This window comes from Syngnathus scovelli, chromosome 4 (genome assembly GCF_024217435.2).
Source record: "Syngnathus scovelli strain Florida chromosome 4, RoL_Ssco_1.2, whole genome shotgun sequence".
NCBI lineage: Eukaryota > Metazoa > Chordata > Actinopteri > Syngnathiformes > Syngnathidae > Syngnathus > Syngnathus scovelli.
The window spans coordinates 15,985,124-16,002,565 of NC_090850.1; the positions used below are offsets into that span (position 1 = coordinate 15,985,124).

At 41.8% G+C, this 17,442-nt stretch overlaps 1 protein-coding gene across 2 annotated transcripts in view; it reads right to left on the minus strand.

Annotated features, from left to right (window-relative positions):
* The window catches only part of elp4 (elongator acetyltransferase complex subunit 4), a 67,646-nt gene that overhangs the window by 32,900 nt on the left and 17,304 nt on the right, over window positions 1-17,442 (minus strand). For both annotated transcript variants that reach the window (XR_007480716.2, XM_049718431.2), the window contains exons 8-9: window positions 16,310-16,418; window positions 14,166-14,272 (exon numbers count right to left, since the gene is read on the minus strand). Coding sequence is in view for 1 of the 2 variants with exons in the window: in XM_049718431.2 (XP_049574388.1) it covers window positions 14,166-14,272; window positions 16,310-16,418 (216 nt within the window). In the remaining variant the exon portion in view is untranslated. The remainder of the gene's footprint in view (window positions 1-14,165; window positions 14,273-16,309; window positions 16,419-17,442) is intronic.

The following is a 17,442-nucleotide window of genomic DNA, read 5'->3' on the forward strand; positions in this document are numbered from 1 at the left end:
AAATGACTGTTGTTGTGAGGGAGGTGACAAAGTTTAATTGTTTTAATGCAAGCAGCCATGACATGACTCCGGCGCATTTAAAACAAGGATGATGGGCTAACACAGATTAGCAAGAAAAGAAACACTACTTGGATTAAATGCACCGCAAATTAATCCAAAAGCCTAAGACCGAAAAATAGAAAACAACAAGCGTGCTGCCCAGACAATTTAGATGTGAACTCCAGCTACTCTGTTGCCAATATATGAAGGTGAGCGAAGGATGCACAAAAGGTGTGTGCGGTGGAAAAAGAAGACAGATGTGTTTTCGGGGGAAGCGGGAAAGCCAAGAGTTTCTTCATCACCCTCCTCTTCCACCTCCCTCCATGTGGGATCCTTCTGCATGGCTGACTCGGTCATACCTGGGGGACAAAATGCTCTCTGTCTTTCATTCTCTGACTGTCTCTCGCTCGCTGCCCCACTTTTCTTCCTGCAATGCATGTTGAGCCTGTGCCACGACCAAAAGAGTCAGGTCTGAGCCAATGGTTTTTAAAGGAGTGGTGATGAGGAAATGAAAATAAGAGCTGGGGGAACTTCCTTAGTCAATCAGTGAGTCAGACTTAAAACTAGATTTTACATGTTGAATTGGAATCTTTCTCAGACTTGGTTGAACCTTGTTAAACACCAAATTTAATTCAAACTGAATATGATTTATTGTCGAATACAGGCATTTTATTTTCATGCAAAAAGTAAATACAGTGCTGCCTTGATTTGAATTATAAGACAACAAAGAGGCATAATCATATCGAAAGTTTGGGTGTTAAAACCCTTTGAGCAAACTTCGCTCAGAAATGCTGCAGATTAGTATTTATAAGAACCATTAATATACTTATAAATATTTGCCCGCTCATATATTTTCAAAGAGTCATTTGCATAAAACGACTGATCCAGAATAACAAAGTACGAGTCTCCAGTCCAGTTCCACTCAGATATCAGCTTTGAGGGGAACTGTAGGATTTGCATAAGAATTGTACAAGCCCTAAGTCATTAAGAAGAGAGGGTGCGTGAGTCACTTCCTCCTTAACTACCTGAGCAGTCAGCTGACAGGTGCAGCATCCCGGCACATGGGAGTGGCTGCATTCCGGATAGGCCGTGACAGCATAACCCATGCAGCCAACGCCGGCTGATTCACCTGATTCCTCACTCTCCGAAACAACGTCTAGGAACGTGCCGGGTTTCCACTTCGTTGGTTCAATCAACAGAAGGTGATAGATGGAAGTGAAAGGTTTATGGGACCTGATACTAATTGAGCGAGGGCATGACAGGCTAATGTGGTGCCACAGGTGGGTGGAGCAGTATTGGCATGCAATGGGAGCATTGATAGAATTCCTGCTGTTAACACTGGAATTTAGGTCTGTGTGGAATGTGACACTATTTTTTTTTTTTTTAATGAATTAGACACAAGGTCACAAAGTGGTCCTGCAGATGGACGTAAAACAAGAGTGTTCCTTAACACTGCAGGATGCGCACAGACACACGCACACAGCAAAATGAAGTGTGTGAATAATTGTGAAAGTTCTCAAGGACAGTGGAAAAACAATTACTAGGTCTTGTCGTGAAAGGCTCGCGTGACCGGAGAGGCGCCACACAGCACCTTTGTGGAATGCACCCAAAAAATGTATTTACGTGTTGCACACGCAGACACTCCATGATCAGGCATTTCCCACAACAAAACCACAGCAAGAAAAATACCTTTGCTGCTTTGGTTTGGAGTCATCATGTTCGTAAGCAAGATGTGACAAGTCAATTAGGTAGTTACATAACAAATTACTTGACTGATTCACAATACAGGTATTTATGCCCATGTGTGCTGCTTAGAAAAATATTGATAATAAAAATGTAGTCAGGAACCATAACAATACTCACAGGCATGTATTCTTCGTCCTCTGCAAAAAAAAAAAAAAAAAAAAAATATTCCTGCAGTTTAACAAGTCATATCCAGTAGTTGGGAAATTCTACTTCATTTGCGTCTATGTGATTATTAAACTGACCCCCAGCGGCCAAGTCTAGTAGGAGCTAATGAATTATTCTTCCTGTACATTACTATTGCCTTCACAATCATGCTCTCTTACTACTTTCAATGAACTATGGGGCACTTAAACTAGGGACTGTGTTTGGAGGTTAAAACTCACTTCAAAACATCAAATTTGACACCACATAAAAAGCACCTACCAATGGTAATGACAGAAAAATAAACAAGAACAAAAAAAATGTCCAATCAAACATCATTCAAATTTACATTACGCGATTCTAACGTTGAATACAATGATAATGATTGAAATGTCTGAAACCAGTATTTCATTAAATTTGACATGTAATATTGCTTTTATTTGAAAATTAGTTACATGCAACTGTTGGAATTTTCTTTCATCCATCACGGTAATGTTTTATATTGTGTCATTATTGTGTCACTCATACCTCAGCATGGTATCAAATTGACAAGATGATACCGCCTTTGAATGACAAAAAGACACATTGGATTTCTGTGGACACAATACATATTGGCAAACAGACTTATTTCATCTGCCAAATCCCTAAATTAACACCTTTTTGGTGAGAAAGCTCCATTTGGAGCACGTCAAACCAACACCACAGCTGGCATTCAAGGGTAAAATTAATTACTTCAGATACATGTGCTTCCTCTCAAAGTGGACTTATTTGCATTCGGGAACATTCAGCAGAAGTAATCGATGCACACACAAAATACGGCCACCCAATGACCCGGGCCCCCGTCTCAAAGTGCCCCGCCCCTCCCATCCTCGCCCCCTTCCCCAAAAGCCCTGGCTGCTCAGCCATGCATGGGGAAACAAACACAGGTAGCGAGAGCAAATCAGACGGCGACAAAACACAAAAACATGAATGGGGAGAATTACAATGATGTGCCGAGATGAAGGACAATGGGCCTGGCATTAAACAAACGGCAAATCCCAGGATGGGGCTGCCGGGAGTACGATACAGATTACAGGCACCTCGGCCCCTGCCTGGGGACCAGGGGAAAGGCAGAGAAAAGGACACAATATTGCCAACTGACAGCTGACGTCTTCATATAAATGTATGAATTTACATTCCAATTAGAGGAAATTTACATCTTAATCACAGCGAGTAGTGTGTCACTCTCTCGGTTAGTGTGTTGCTACGGTAATGAGGTGGGGTGCTGCTGTGCTCCCTCATCCAAACGGTGATCTGTGAGCAGACGACACCTCCCCGTTAGGAGGGAGCTGCGACTGCCTCCGCAATTCAGTAATATTGGTGGAAATCCGTCTTAAATACCAACAAGGCGCGAGCCGGCACCCGAGGATAATGTGCCCAATATGGAGTTTGAAAAACATAAACCCGACCTTAAATACAGTGTGATGAACCCCAATTGTCTCAGACTGTCACTCAAGTGACAAGCTTTCAGGATTCGGAGGCATCCCAGTGGTAATTTCCATACTAATAATGGGTGTATCATCATTAATGATTTCTACTTGGTTTTATGGAATTTAAAATGAATGGGGAAGCCATCTGTGAAATTAGTCAAACATATCGTGATCGGGTGCCAACAAAGGTAAAGTGAGCGGCGACTCTCGATGGACTGTCAATTCATTGTCAACATCCATCTTGTTATCGCTCAATCAGTAACTATCAAAACTTTTGGCAGTGATGAGTCAGTGTTTGAGGTAAAAAAGTCAAAGTCAGCGTTATCGTCAAGAAGTCAAGAAGGAATGTTTTGTACAAGTTTGTCAAGTTTACAAGCAAATGAATATGTTGTTCTTACAAGAATTTCTGGTTTGAGGTTTGGCTGCAAAAGTGGCAAGCCTGAGCAAGCGTCCGACATGCTTGCAGACGGAGCATAATACCAACATGCTATTCATAGTCATGCCAACTCTAAAGAAGTCAACATTTAATGAACAGCTCACAAAAACAACTCAAAATAAGTTTAATGTAAAATGATGCCTTGAGATAAGTATAATTTGTTCTGTGACTATGATAGTAACTCAAAACAATCACATCTGAAATCATCTTTATCCATTGGAAAAATGCCATTCATACTTTCGAGCTGCCCCCAAAAACAACAAATTCATTTTTTTTTTTTAAATAAGCTTAATTATAAGAAGTAATTAGCAATTCTTGCTGCTAAAGAATATATGCCCAAGTATTGTTATATTATCTGTGTTGCTCCACCATTTGTGTTCAAGTGTGTTTGGTAAGCGTCTTCTGTTGTAAGTAGACATTTGGAAGCATGATAATTATGACATGTCAGCTTACACCAGGCCATAACATTCTGACATGATGACTACCCGAAAGCCAAAAAATTAAATGCATATTTACAAAGTACAGAGAAGCGTGGTAAAAATGAGTAAAACGTTGCGTGCCCAGGGTAAGTGTAGTATGCGTCCCCAAACAACACAACAATGCGCTGATATGTGGGGTGTGGCTGAGACGCTACTTTAGCCTGAAGGCTGTTCGGAGAGGATGCTAGGATGCTGCACATACCCCCTAAGGCACTTATCGTGCATATTCTAACCTCGCAAATTGATTCCCAGAGTACTGCTGCCAAGTCTGTGTACAACTGTGTGTCTGGCAAACCAAACGTCATCCCCACTTTTTGTGTGTACGTGACAGACAAATGAGGCGCACTAAGTTATTCCACGAAGGTTGAAATAACAGTTAGGGGAGTTGGTTCCGATTTTGAGTACGCAATAAAGACAAAACAATACTTCTGATGATTAAATCAAATAAAAAAAAAAATGAGACTGAGAATGAACGACCTTAGTTTGAGAGTAAAGTAGACTGACCTTGGTCGTACTCAGCCTACTCCAGTATTCACCATGACACATGCTTTTGTGCTCTAGCCCTCGCCCATCTCCACATGCAACCATTCCCCCCAATACACACACTTTTCATTATACAATCAGTTATAAACACTCAAAAGATCCACGATGCAAAACAGGACTTTGGTTTTAATTTATTTTTTTTACGTTAAGTCTTCAATCTTGCAAGACTTGAAATATGGTTATTATGAAGTTCATCAGATATTGTGAATTGAAGTATTGAGTTGAGTTGGACCTATTTTGTGAAATATATTATGGACAATGCACAATTTTAATATTGGCCAAACACCAGACCTAGGATATTTTCACACTACCAATCACAAGTCAGAGAGCGAGAGAAAAAAAAAAAAGAGATGGCATTAAGAGAGCACAAAATAACCTCAACACCCAAATCGGGACTATCACACAAATGAAGAAAAAAAAAAAAAAAAGACTAAGACATACAAAATGTTCTAGACTTGACAGCCATAACACAGCAAAGGGTGTCGATGGGCGTGGGGTGGGGATTCATAAGAATTCGCAGACTAACATATGGAGTAACCTTTGTGGCCTTCCGGGACTTGGGGGCGTGGTGGTGAGGATACATTGGGGGGGTCTAACGCTCCGAGGACCGTAGGCACGCTAGGGAGAGGTGAGCTGTCACCCCCCATTACGATCACTGCCTGTGCTCTGAAAAGGGGGAAGGGAAGGAGGAGAGCAGCCAAAAAAAAAAAAAATACAGGTTCCTTGCTAACCGCCATCTAGAGCCATCCAAGGGCCTTCAGAAACCTCGGTCTACGGTTGCCTCCTGGGAAACACTTGCACGCAAGTCCTCCTCAACCTGAGCTAGCAGACGGGCTTGATTGTGTGTGTGAGTGTCCGTGTATTGAGGGGACCGGTGGCTAAGTGGCAGGCTGTGTGTGTAGCTGAGCTGCATTAGTAAAATGTAAAGCAAGGGGTTTTGCATCACAGTTTGCAAAGCAATATTTGGATTTTGCACCTCATTAGAACACATTTAATAGCAAAACTGCAGAAACGGTCCCAAAAAGCCACGTTAGGTCGGACCTCATCTACTGAGGGTGTGAGTGTCAGTTTCGGTTCAGTTTAAATTTCAAAAGTTAGATGTATAGTTCTTGTCACACGCTCATCTTAAAACATTGTGTAACAGCTGTTGCTCATACCTTTTTGAAGATGGAGGTAGAATGTCCAAAATGGAGGCAAGCAGGCATGCAGGCAGGCAAGGGTGGTAGGCCAGCCAAGGAAAGGGGGGAAGGGGAATGGCAGGCAGGCAAGCAGGTGGCACACGGGTGCAAATCCAAATTGTTTGTAATCCAACAAAGGTTTCAACATAAAGGGTTCCAAGAAGTAAACTAAAGTGTGTTTTCTAAGTTCAAAGTTTTCATGTTCCAGAAAAATACAAGCTTGGAGCAGGCTTGAAGTAGCTTGAAGCGGGCTTTGAGCGGTAAAAAACTATATCACTACTATCTTCTTTGTCTAACTGAGACTGGCTGAGACTGACTACCAAGTAGGAGCAGCCATCTTTACCTGATCAGGTGACTAACCAGGTGACCAAAGGCTTTGTCAAATAAAGGTTCATGGCCCAAGGCCAGCAAATCTTAAACAAAAATAAGAATTTAAGCCAAGGAAACTAAATTGGCTCCAACAGAGGGTTTTCTGGTCAATATTTTGGTTGCATTTCTAACATGTATAAATATAATCTTTACAGGTAGAGCTTTCTGGTTTTCATTTTGGTTGGACTTCTAACTAGTCTTCTTACAGATAAAACCCAAATCAGATGACAGTGACGTGACGGGAACATCCTCATTCTGCGTTCTAGAACTAAGTTGGAAGAGGTTCTGAAGGACGGCTTCATTGGCACCGCAGGGTTGCGAAAAAAGTATCCTGAAAAAGCGACCACACAGCAGATAAGGTGTTATGGTTTAGAAGCGGTAAATTGGAAAAGGGCTAAAGATGGTCCGAAAGCCTGCCTCTGATTTGACCTTTAGTGTGAATTCTGGTGAGCACTGCTTAGGCACATTCTGCTTCCCGGATCCCACTCCTAACACCCCTGTCACTCATCATCACTCATCATTGTTAGAGACAAAAGAGGAGTTTGGTTAAGCCACACACTGGAGTACTATCCCACATGGAGACTCCCCCACCTTCACACGTAGGTAGAAAAGGTTTGCCACATCACGCGCACAAAGAAAAAACAAGTTCATATTTTTTGCTGGTATAAACACAAAGATCTATATCACACACTTGGGTCACAGCCATCATCTTGTCTTCTAACTTGCCCTTTGAAGTGCAGACTTGTCTTTCGCGTGGCCCACTGACTTCTCGACGGAGTGTAATTAAAGTCTATTCAGACTTCTATACATGCCCTAACTATCCTCCATCCGCTGGCCTGGCCTTTCACTCGCCACCTGTGAACTCTGAAGGACAGGGCTACTTGCCCTCATAAAATTCATGAGCGCCGCTACATTCATCTGCAAGCCGACATTGCTCAGCGGCTGACATTGCTTTAAACAACTCTGTGTTTGACTGTTGTGTGAGTCCTTTTGGAAAGGAACCATATTCACAGCGGCAGGGGTTAAGTAGGTCCCGTGATTAGCTGAAACAAATGCCTTTATGGTGTGCTTAGAGATAAAGAGAGAATCAAGGGACCCAATTTGTTTTCATTAAGCGAGGGCTCATTCAGACATTGACAGAGAAAGGGCTATGAGAGCATCACAAAGCAGTTTCTGTGGATTAAGGCGACACACAGTGAAATCTATTTGTGTCTCAATTTGAGCTTCACATCGAGAGTCATTAAGCTAATCGTCAGGCTTCGTAGCACATGAGAAAGTTGATTTCTGTCTTTATAAAATCCAACGTTTGCCGTGTGAACAAATATTTAAAGGAAGGTAAAAAATAAATCTGAGTGGTAACATTTACTTTGATGACACCGCATCAGGTCTTTCCACAAATCTCCTCAAGCATACTTTTTAGATGTCTGGGAGAACTTGTGCCCATTTTACACCAAATGATTCAGGCTGTTTTCATATTTCTTTCTGTGTCAGCTAGATACATGTTGTGGCATCATAGCAGTGAAACAGCATGTAAACTGCCAATGCAATCAAATGTATTCCTTAAAAGTCATCTTGGTTTTCTTCTCAAAATAATCATAACAAAAAACATAACGGCGTAATAAAATTCTAAAGCGACACAGCAAATACTGCCTCCGCCGCTTGACCCCCTCCCCTTACAGGACGTTGAGCGTGAGAGTGTGGGAAAGTTATTTTTAGGAGCCAAGCAGAGAGCTTTCCTGAGTTTGATGCTCCTGCTCTGGATCAACATTCCACCTTTGAACCACTCTGACCACAAAACCTTGCGCCCATGATGGCAATTTTCATTTTCTTCGCACGAGTGGGTGTATCATGTTTAATTCACAATAGGGAAACATTTTTGTGTGTGTGTAAAATTAGTGAGTAATTTCACTGCAGAGCAGGCCATTATGATACAAGTAAACTGTAGCATGTTCTAGGGTCTCGAAATGGTCAAGTGTCATGGAACTTTTTTTAAGGTGAAATTACAAAGACAACTTTTCTGTTTTATAATTTCACTACTAATCAGGCATTGTGGTCTTTTATATACAGATATACAATGGGGGTATACATAAACTCCAGCATGTTCTAGGTCTCCAATACAAACCTATCAGAATTAATTTGTGCATGTTTGGTAGTGGGGAAATCACATACACGAGTCAGAACAGCATTTTAAGACCGGAACAAAAAAGGGCAAAGACCTAAGGCAACTTTAGTATTTTGTAAAGGCGAGAAACTAAACAAGATTATTCAGAAGCCAAAAATCTGACGAGGACCTAGTTTACCACTAGGGGATATGATTCCCCAGTCACTACCATTATGCTAATGGCAAGCCCCCGCTGCACACACTTACACATAGCCTATAGTACTGCAAAACCCCACGGATGCAGGGTGGCGTGCTAGTTACAGTCTTGCCTCGCCTCCAACTCTCTTTAATGGAAGCTGAAGACAAGTGGGGCTACTTTAATCAGGACTGAGCCCAGTGTGGCCAGTCTGGTCTGATGGGGGCTGAGTGGTGCATGGACCACGTTAAGGGTTCACTGGTCACCGATGAAACAGCTTCACTTCCAGGGCGAGTTGAGGCAGACTATACTCTTACACAGTCTGGCAGGAGGAACAAATATGCCCGCTTTTGTTTTGCTTTAACGCTGTCCCTTTGTGAGACACAATCTTTTGCCTTTGTGTTGATTTATTGCAGAAGGCAGCAAATTTGGCAAAGAACCAGATATGTTCCTACTTACTGTTGACTACGCTACTGCAAACGCAACTGCAAAACATTGACCAGCCTTTCTGGATGTTTTGAAAGTAAAATAACTCACTTTAGATTCTCTCTTTTTTTTTTTTTTTTTTTTTAAACCCAGTGATCACTAAACTTCAACACTCGTATTAAATGCATGTTACTATTCTGATTGCTGACTTATATCGGAACGAACTGAACAGCAGCTATAAAAATTTGGTTGTATATAGAATCGGATGATTTTAGCAGCAGAAGAAAATGCAAATCAATTAACAAATCATAATGTTGGTATTCCAATAAAAAAAAAAAACACATTGTCTTTTGGACCCATCATAAAACCAATTCAGCAGAGTCCTACCAAGCTAGGCCTTTTCAAACACGTGTGCATATTTGCAGAATAGATAAAAATCTCCTCTTCAATAATAGATGCACATCGGATGTATGTTTTGAATATTTTTTCGGGCGAGGCGTCCGATCGCGTGCTGCTGGCTGGCCTGCGCAGCGCTCTCTCTCCTTCTCATATATGCACAAACCATAAGCGCACCTCATTCCAAAATGCGGTAGAGGCTGGTGCGCAACCAAGACAGGCAGTATAAATTATTCACAGGGAATATTATTTTAAAGGTCCATTCCCATCTGATTGTGATTCTTGAGGAAAGAAGGTAAGCGGAACACTGACAGAGTCCTGCAAAACCAATTTTGCTTTCTATAAGTAGTTTAATGACATCTAGTAAATCTTAACTTGGTGACCTTACCTCAAACATCATAACAATAATAATAAATGCCTTTTAGTAATGTGTGGCATGCAGATATGAACATGGAATACAAATATACACAAATACAAAAACAAGCCTGGAGGAGTGAGTTTCTGTCGAACTTTTTTTTGCATTCCATAATTTCTTGTTTTTATTTCTCTCTTAATAAAACGGCTTGGTGCCTCTAAGGAAAAGCCCTCATGTTAATTAGACCTGACCTGAGAATCACTTAACTGCTCCTCAATGCCTCCACCCTCCCTCCTTCACTCCCCTCCCCTCCCCTCCCCTCTTCTCCAAGCTTTTGCTCTGTTCGCTCTCACATAGGTCCATTAACACCCTTCCCTCGGCACACACTGGCTGCGACGGGGAAGGGGCACACACAGTCATCGTCTTAAAGACATTTTGAGGACATGCCAAGAAACATTAACCTACTCTATACGTTTCCATTCGAGAACCTGCTTTGTACTCCTCCGGAACTATATTATCATTTCTGTCTCCACCCATCTTAATCAGAATTGTCGGTCTTGTCCAGTGAAAACTGTGCCTGTCACATTTCTGTTCTCTTTAAAGCAATTAATTAATAACAATAATAAAAAAAAACACCACAAACCCCTTAAATCTCTGTGCTTATGTTCCTTTAAGCCAATTACAATGTGTAGCAAGTGAAAACAAATTTGTATTGATATTTTACATTTACATATGAAATCAACTTAATTCATAGTTTAATGGAGTGATTCTCACACAGCGTGCTATTGTGACATGAGAGAGTATCAAGGGGTGCTGCAGGAAATGATTTAATTTAATTTGTCCAGAAATTCTTCTCTATTAATGACAAATTTCTTCATTCACCCTTCTATGCCAGTGAAATAATCTTTAGTTTGATGGTAGTAGAAACAATAAACCCAAGAAATGAAAGTGTTGTGGCCTCCTGTGAGTAAATCGGCTTTGTGTTCAATTAAACAGGCCTTGATTTACTAAAGCAAGACACCGATCAGGTCTTACCTTGGCTGAGCTAAGAACCTTCGATTGTCTTTAAAAGAAAGTGAATGGCGATAAGGTCTGTATGTATCGATTTGTTTTGCAGGAGAGGTATGCAGACGTTATTTAAAAACATGTTTAAACATTACATGTTATTATTTTGAATACATACTAGTAATATGTTGAACAGGGATTTCAACGAATTTCAACAGAAGTTAAAAACGCACACACACATTCATATGCTTTGGGTTTTTTTTTTCAAAGTGAGAGTTTATGAACGCTGCACTTGCTCCGGATTCAGTTCCCATGTCTCCATTTTCCATTGTGTAAGTCGTAAATATTTAGTTGTACATTAATATGACATTCTATGATGGTGTCCTTCTATTATTTATAGTTGTGTGTTGTATTGTCTGTGGTCACCCGGTTGTCCCCAAACAGTGACGATTCACTTATATTTCACTTGTTCATGGTCACGTGACTATAAAACAACTTGTACACCAATGTTAGTCAAGTAAAAAAAATATGACAAAAAAACCATCAACATTCAGTTTGAATATATTTTATCTGCAGCTCAAGACAAATAACATTCCTTGTCTCCATTTCTCCTTTGCCATGCAGGTTGACATCATTTACATGTCAAAAAAGATGCAGTTCGCAAAATACGCAAGAAATAAATCCAGCACCTGAACTTTACAAAGACAACACGTGCAAAACCCCATCAATGAAAACCTTCAAAAAACGTGTTCACACCACAAGTGCTGACGCTTGTCAGTAAAAGAGACACCTCATACGTAGCCTCAAACAGAAGACTAATTTGACACAAATCCCCATCTTACACTGTATTTGACCCCACGACCTGCCTCTGGCACCCCAGTACCCAACAGGCAACTTGCCTGTCAGTTTAAAGGGTCAAACAAAGGTAAGAGCAAATGTAGTCGCATACCACATCAGAGCTTCATCCTTAAAGCATCTTGTGTTGTGAAACCAGTGGCGGAAAGTTCCCATACAGACAGTATGCGCGTTCAAGAAAGTGTCAGTCACAATCACTTTCCCCGCTGGTTTCTCAATCAGTGCGTGGCTGAGACCACCGTATGAATGACAAAATCTGTGAGGGCAGGGGGTGAAGAAGCGTCTGCGTATGCGTGTATGAGAATGTGTTAATCTTGTTTAAACACCTAGCACTCCTCTACCTGCTCAGACAGGGCCACGGGTTAATTCTGTCTTCAGGCATCATGGCTAATAATTGCACATCAACCGGAGTTTGAACTCTCTGACACATCAGTTGCTACCATGGTAACCTTATCACACAAGCAACAGAACCTTGCAAGCTTGCGTTTGTCACAGGAAGCACTAAAACACGTTCAATTGACAAATAGTCAATTAATTCTACTCATTTACTGCCAGCCGGCGACATTTTTGGTAAAACTGCACTGTCAAAGCGATTCTTTTCCGCGTTCTTAAGGTGCTAGGTGATGGACGTGTGAGTCGAAAAGCATTTAGGAAATTACCCTGATTATGAGCAGCCGGGGTGACGGGTATCTGTCTCACCAAATTGGTGAGGAGATAATGTCAATTGGTGTCAGTCATTTTTAAAAATTCTATCACCAAAATGTCTATAATGGCATTCCAAACAGGGAGTGAATTAAAAACCATAAATGCTTGAACAGTAGAAGTTTCTGAGGACTATGGTGAAACATAAAAATGTTGCCGCAATGCTGCATTATATGGCCCAGGGCACAGAAGTCTTGCAGCTTGAGTAAATGAGGTGATTAGCAGGGATGGTGTGGGCTGTCACACGTCAGACACTGGGCTTAGAATCCAATTTCAATCCGTGTGTCAATCAGCAGCCCACTGAGGCAGTAGACCAACAGGTCAAACATATTATGAAAGCTAACACATAAGTAGAGCATACAACCCCAAAAATATATACGCTAACGGTGAAAAACTGACCATGCTAGTCCACACTCAACCAAAATTTCAACTACCTGCATTAAGTCAAGAGGAGGCTGAAGACATTTGGCACTAAAAGATTAATACACTTTGCAGTCTGCATTCAACTTATTGTTTTGAATTTGCCTAAAGCTAATTAGGAGCTAACATGCATTTTAACATTTAACATCATTATCTTGCTCAAGGATAGTCTGACGTGGTCACAATGGCCAGGGATCAAACCCTCAACCTCTGACTTATACCATATGACCAGCAACCCCCCAGATTTCCCCACATGTGCATATGTGTGGACAGTGCAAATTTCATAACTTTTCCAAACCTTTAAACAACTCTTTTTAAAAATCGACAACAACAGTGGTCCATATATTAGCAACATTCTTATATCCTACAACGGTTGAGGTAAGACGGTGTCTTGAGTCAGCACAGTTTAACAACATAGGGGGAAAAAAACAGACATATTATGAATGTTTAATAATAGTGATCCTGTATAGTTTTAATGTGATTTTAATATGACTGCTCATAAATTTGTTTATACAAGCAGTTTATTGCTTGTTAATTTAAGATGGAACACAACTGAGGTTAGCATGTTGGCGTGGCCCTTGACATCCATTCAAGTTTTTTGTGTGACTTCTAAAAATTGTAATTGCACAACCCTGCTCTCGGCCTTGCCCCTCTTAGCTATGAGAGGCCTAATTTCAAGACGACTGAGGATAACCACCTTGACCTTTACAAAATGTATAAATCTAAACTGGAGAGGACTATTCATGCAGTCAGGAGGGGGTGGATCAATACAGATTGGAAATAGATGATGCATATTAAATGCTGGCAGAAAATGGGAAAGGATTTACTGTAAGGATGTGGGGAATGTCCTCCCCCCCTCACCTCCTGCTTAAAACAAAAGGGCTCACTATGCGCCTGGGACCAGAGGGTGTGATAAGGTAATGATAATGTAATGAGGACCAATCACGGGCCTGAGCTAAGAGGAGGGCCCCTTAATTTGCCTCCAAAGTAGTCTAGTGACAGATTACGCTCATTGCAGTGATGTGACAGTAGAACAATTTTTGAATCCCTGACAAGAAGAGAAAGACTCAAAGAGAATGAGAAACCATAAATCAAAAGAAATGATGAAACGGAAGGACATAAAATCATCTGTGTTTAGTGTCTCAGAATGGCCACACTAACAAATAGATTTAATATATGAAACATATTTAAATATTTTAACACATTTAAAATGATTAGATCACCCCTAATTGTATATAAAAAGTAAACAGGTAAATTCAAAAAAAGAATTGCAGGTAGGATATAGCAACACAGTGGCCTTGACACATACCTCGATGCTGAACTGTTTCCTCTTGAGCTTAAAGGCCAAGTCCTTGTGGTCAGGCAGTTGACTTGTAAGACAGTTGAGCTGAGGCACCTGGCGTACGTGTAGCAGACCTGTGAACGATTGATTGATTGATGCCATTTGCGTTGAGTGCACAAGCAAAGATTTCAAATAAATTGGAACCTCTCAAATCAAATGTCACTGAGGGCTAATAATTTGAATTTTCACAGTTTTGAGGGAAAATAGGCCTGTAAAAGTTACTCGAATTTTTGTATTTCTTCTTTCTTTTGTGACAAGCAATATTAAGAGAACAAGGGTTAAAACAATTTAACTACCAGAGAAAAAAATCATTTGTATTTAACATTCTGCCAATCAAGATGATCCTGATTTTGAGCATCACTCATGTGGAAAAAAAGTCACCTCATCCCAGTGTGAAGTGTGCTCAACCTTACAAGTTCCACTGTACCTCCAAACTTTCATGAGCATATCACATCGGGGGGCAAAATCTGGTTATCTTTTCTCTTCATTTATATTTTGCAGTCATCACTTAATGTGACGAGCAGAATTTGTTGATTGGGGAAAAAAAATATGCCTTAAATTCAAAATCTATTACTTTTTACAACTCTGTGCCAACACTTGTCAGCTCTTTTTTTTTTTTTCAATTAGTGGAACACAAGCATGCCATAAAGGGAATTCTACCTGGCGTGAAAAAAAGGTGGATAACGTCCACGTGGGGAACGACAAACTGAAAGGAAGCTGTGCTCATCGTTCTCCCGTTCCTTGACCATAAAGTTACATTTATACACAACTGGAAAAGTACTGTACAAGTCGCTTGGTGTAAATGAGCGTGGGAGAGAAGTAGAGGGATCAAGGGAGTAATGGAGAAAGGAACACAAATAGAGAAAGTGGGGGATGGTGAGCTCGGTGCACTTGGGTGAGTTCCCCTTGCCTGATTTGCGGTGACAGGCTTCCCAGCATGCTTTGAGCAGCCCTGAACTGCTGCTGCAAACACGCGCGCACACACGCACGCACGTACACTCGCAGTCATCTCGCACTCATACCAGACTCATGAACACACATCAAAACATTCGTACACAATGCATTTTAAAACAATAACAGAATTTATTGGGCTGATTAATCGGACAATTGACTTTTCTGAAACAGGTGCGTATTCTAATAAAAAAAGGAAAATTATGTGGTGTAATGAGGTGGTACAAGACATCTCTGATAAAATCACATCACATCACATCTACCGTTTCACCGTGAAGGGATGTTATCACTTTAAAAAGTGTTGCCGAAACAGAAATCTGCTATTCAGTGTTCTTACTACTTGTCTCTTCATCTGTCTCTATCAAAGCTGTCTAACTCCAGGCAAGGGATGCGGAGAGAGAGAGAGAGAGAGAGGGGGGGGGGGTGGGGTGGTGAGAGGAAAAGCGCAAAGAGTTCGAGAGGCATGACTAAAAATACCCCAGCCGCTTATTCTGACCTTTATTGCATGGAGAGTGTGATAGAGTGATAGAAAAGAGGAGATGTGCGCAGGAAAAAGAAGAGACGGTGAAACCTCAGTGCCAAAGTGATGGGGAGGTCCGGGATTGCAAAGTCCGGCCCCCCCTCCCTTTTCTACACTACAGTCTCTCGGTCGTCCATTACCGACGTCCTTCTCCCCTACTGTAGGCGAGGAAGACATGCCCCCATTTATTAGCAGGGCATGCTGGCCACAGAGACATTGAGTGAGGGATAGAGAGATAGAGGCAGAGAGGAAAAGAGAGTGATGGTGAGAATATCGATTCCCCAGTGTTGGCCAGCTCTGCTCCATACCCTCGGGGGTATGGGACTGGGGATGGTGAGGGGGCGAGAGACGAGAGAGAGAGAGAGGCTCTGCTGGAGGGAGGGAGGAGAGGCAGGGATGGAGGGGGTGAGGGTGCGAGGAGGAGGGGGTACAGCGTGGCAGCTGAATCCCCCCCGGCCTGTCTACTGAGGAGCACGTCTGATTGAGCAGCAGCACACTAACGCGCACTGACAGCCTGGCCTGCAAGGGGGCTGCCCTGCCTCTATCCACAGCCCAGCCAGAGCCTTAATGCACCGCCTATGTGCATGTGTGTATTTGATGGAGCCGAGACAGAGAGATAAGAGGGAGTGTGTGTTCTTACCATGGTAATCTTTGTAGAGTGGGCTGGTCTCCCTCTCAGAGCCTTTGAATGATTCCAAGGCTATGGCATTGTCACATAACCTGGTTATGCTGCCCATTAGAGAGCTGTTCTGGAGGATTGGAGAGAGAGAAACATAAGCAGGTAATTAGCAGCATCCTGACGGGCCACCAGTGTTACTATTAAATTAGGTCATCATTCCCGTGGACAGGTCACTCCAGCCTTTGGGCTCAGGTGAGGGTGATGTGGAATGGAGGGGGTTTAACAGATGAGGCCAGGATAGAGCAAAATACATTTATGCTGAGAATACATAGTCACACATGGAGTGATAGAAAAGTCAAAGAGCAAAATTCCAGAATGATTTCATTTCAGTATGTAGGAGAGGACAGAAGGGAAGTGGAAGCAATCATTAGAAGCGCGATGAGGAGAGCTCCCCCTACTGGCTGGGTCAGGGACTTGGAGGGCACGAGAGAGGTGAGCTAGAGAGTGAAAGAATGAGAGCGAGAGAAAGAAACAATAAAGGGTGCATAGAGTAGTTAAGAAAAAATGTGAACGTGAACTACAAAAAGGGTGGAGGTAGAGAATAACACGAGTGGAGGAGGGGAGAGCGAGGGACAGTGGGATGGAGGGAGAGAGGGAGTCCTGCATTATTAATCCTTTTGCCTCCTGAATCATTCACATCCTTCTCTCTGTGTTGGCTGCCACAGCCTAATGCAGTTTTCATGCCTTCATGTCCTTTCTCCACTCTTTCTTCAGCCTTTTCATTTTTGTCCTACTTTTAAAGAATGCACATGCCACCAGCCAAGGCTGCTAGCACTTACGGGGTATCTGAGGTCACTTGCACGCACGCAATTAAAAGACCGTGTAAGTTTGGCTACGGCAAATTATTCACAACACTGACTGCGGTCAATAACGATGGACTCAAATTTGTCTATGCAGGCTTTGTCAGGCCACAACCAGAGGTGGGCGGAATAGCCAAAAATTGTATTCAAGAGTATTGTGATTTTAGAATAATACTATTAATTTTATGTACAACTTAGGAAATTGCCTAACATTACCACTTTAACTACAACAGTAATGAATAAAATAATTTATAAAATGAACAAGCTAAGCAATCAACAATTAAAGGTAACAAT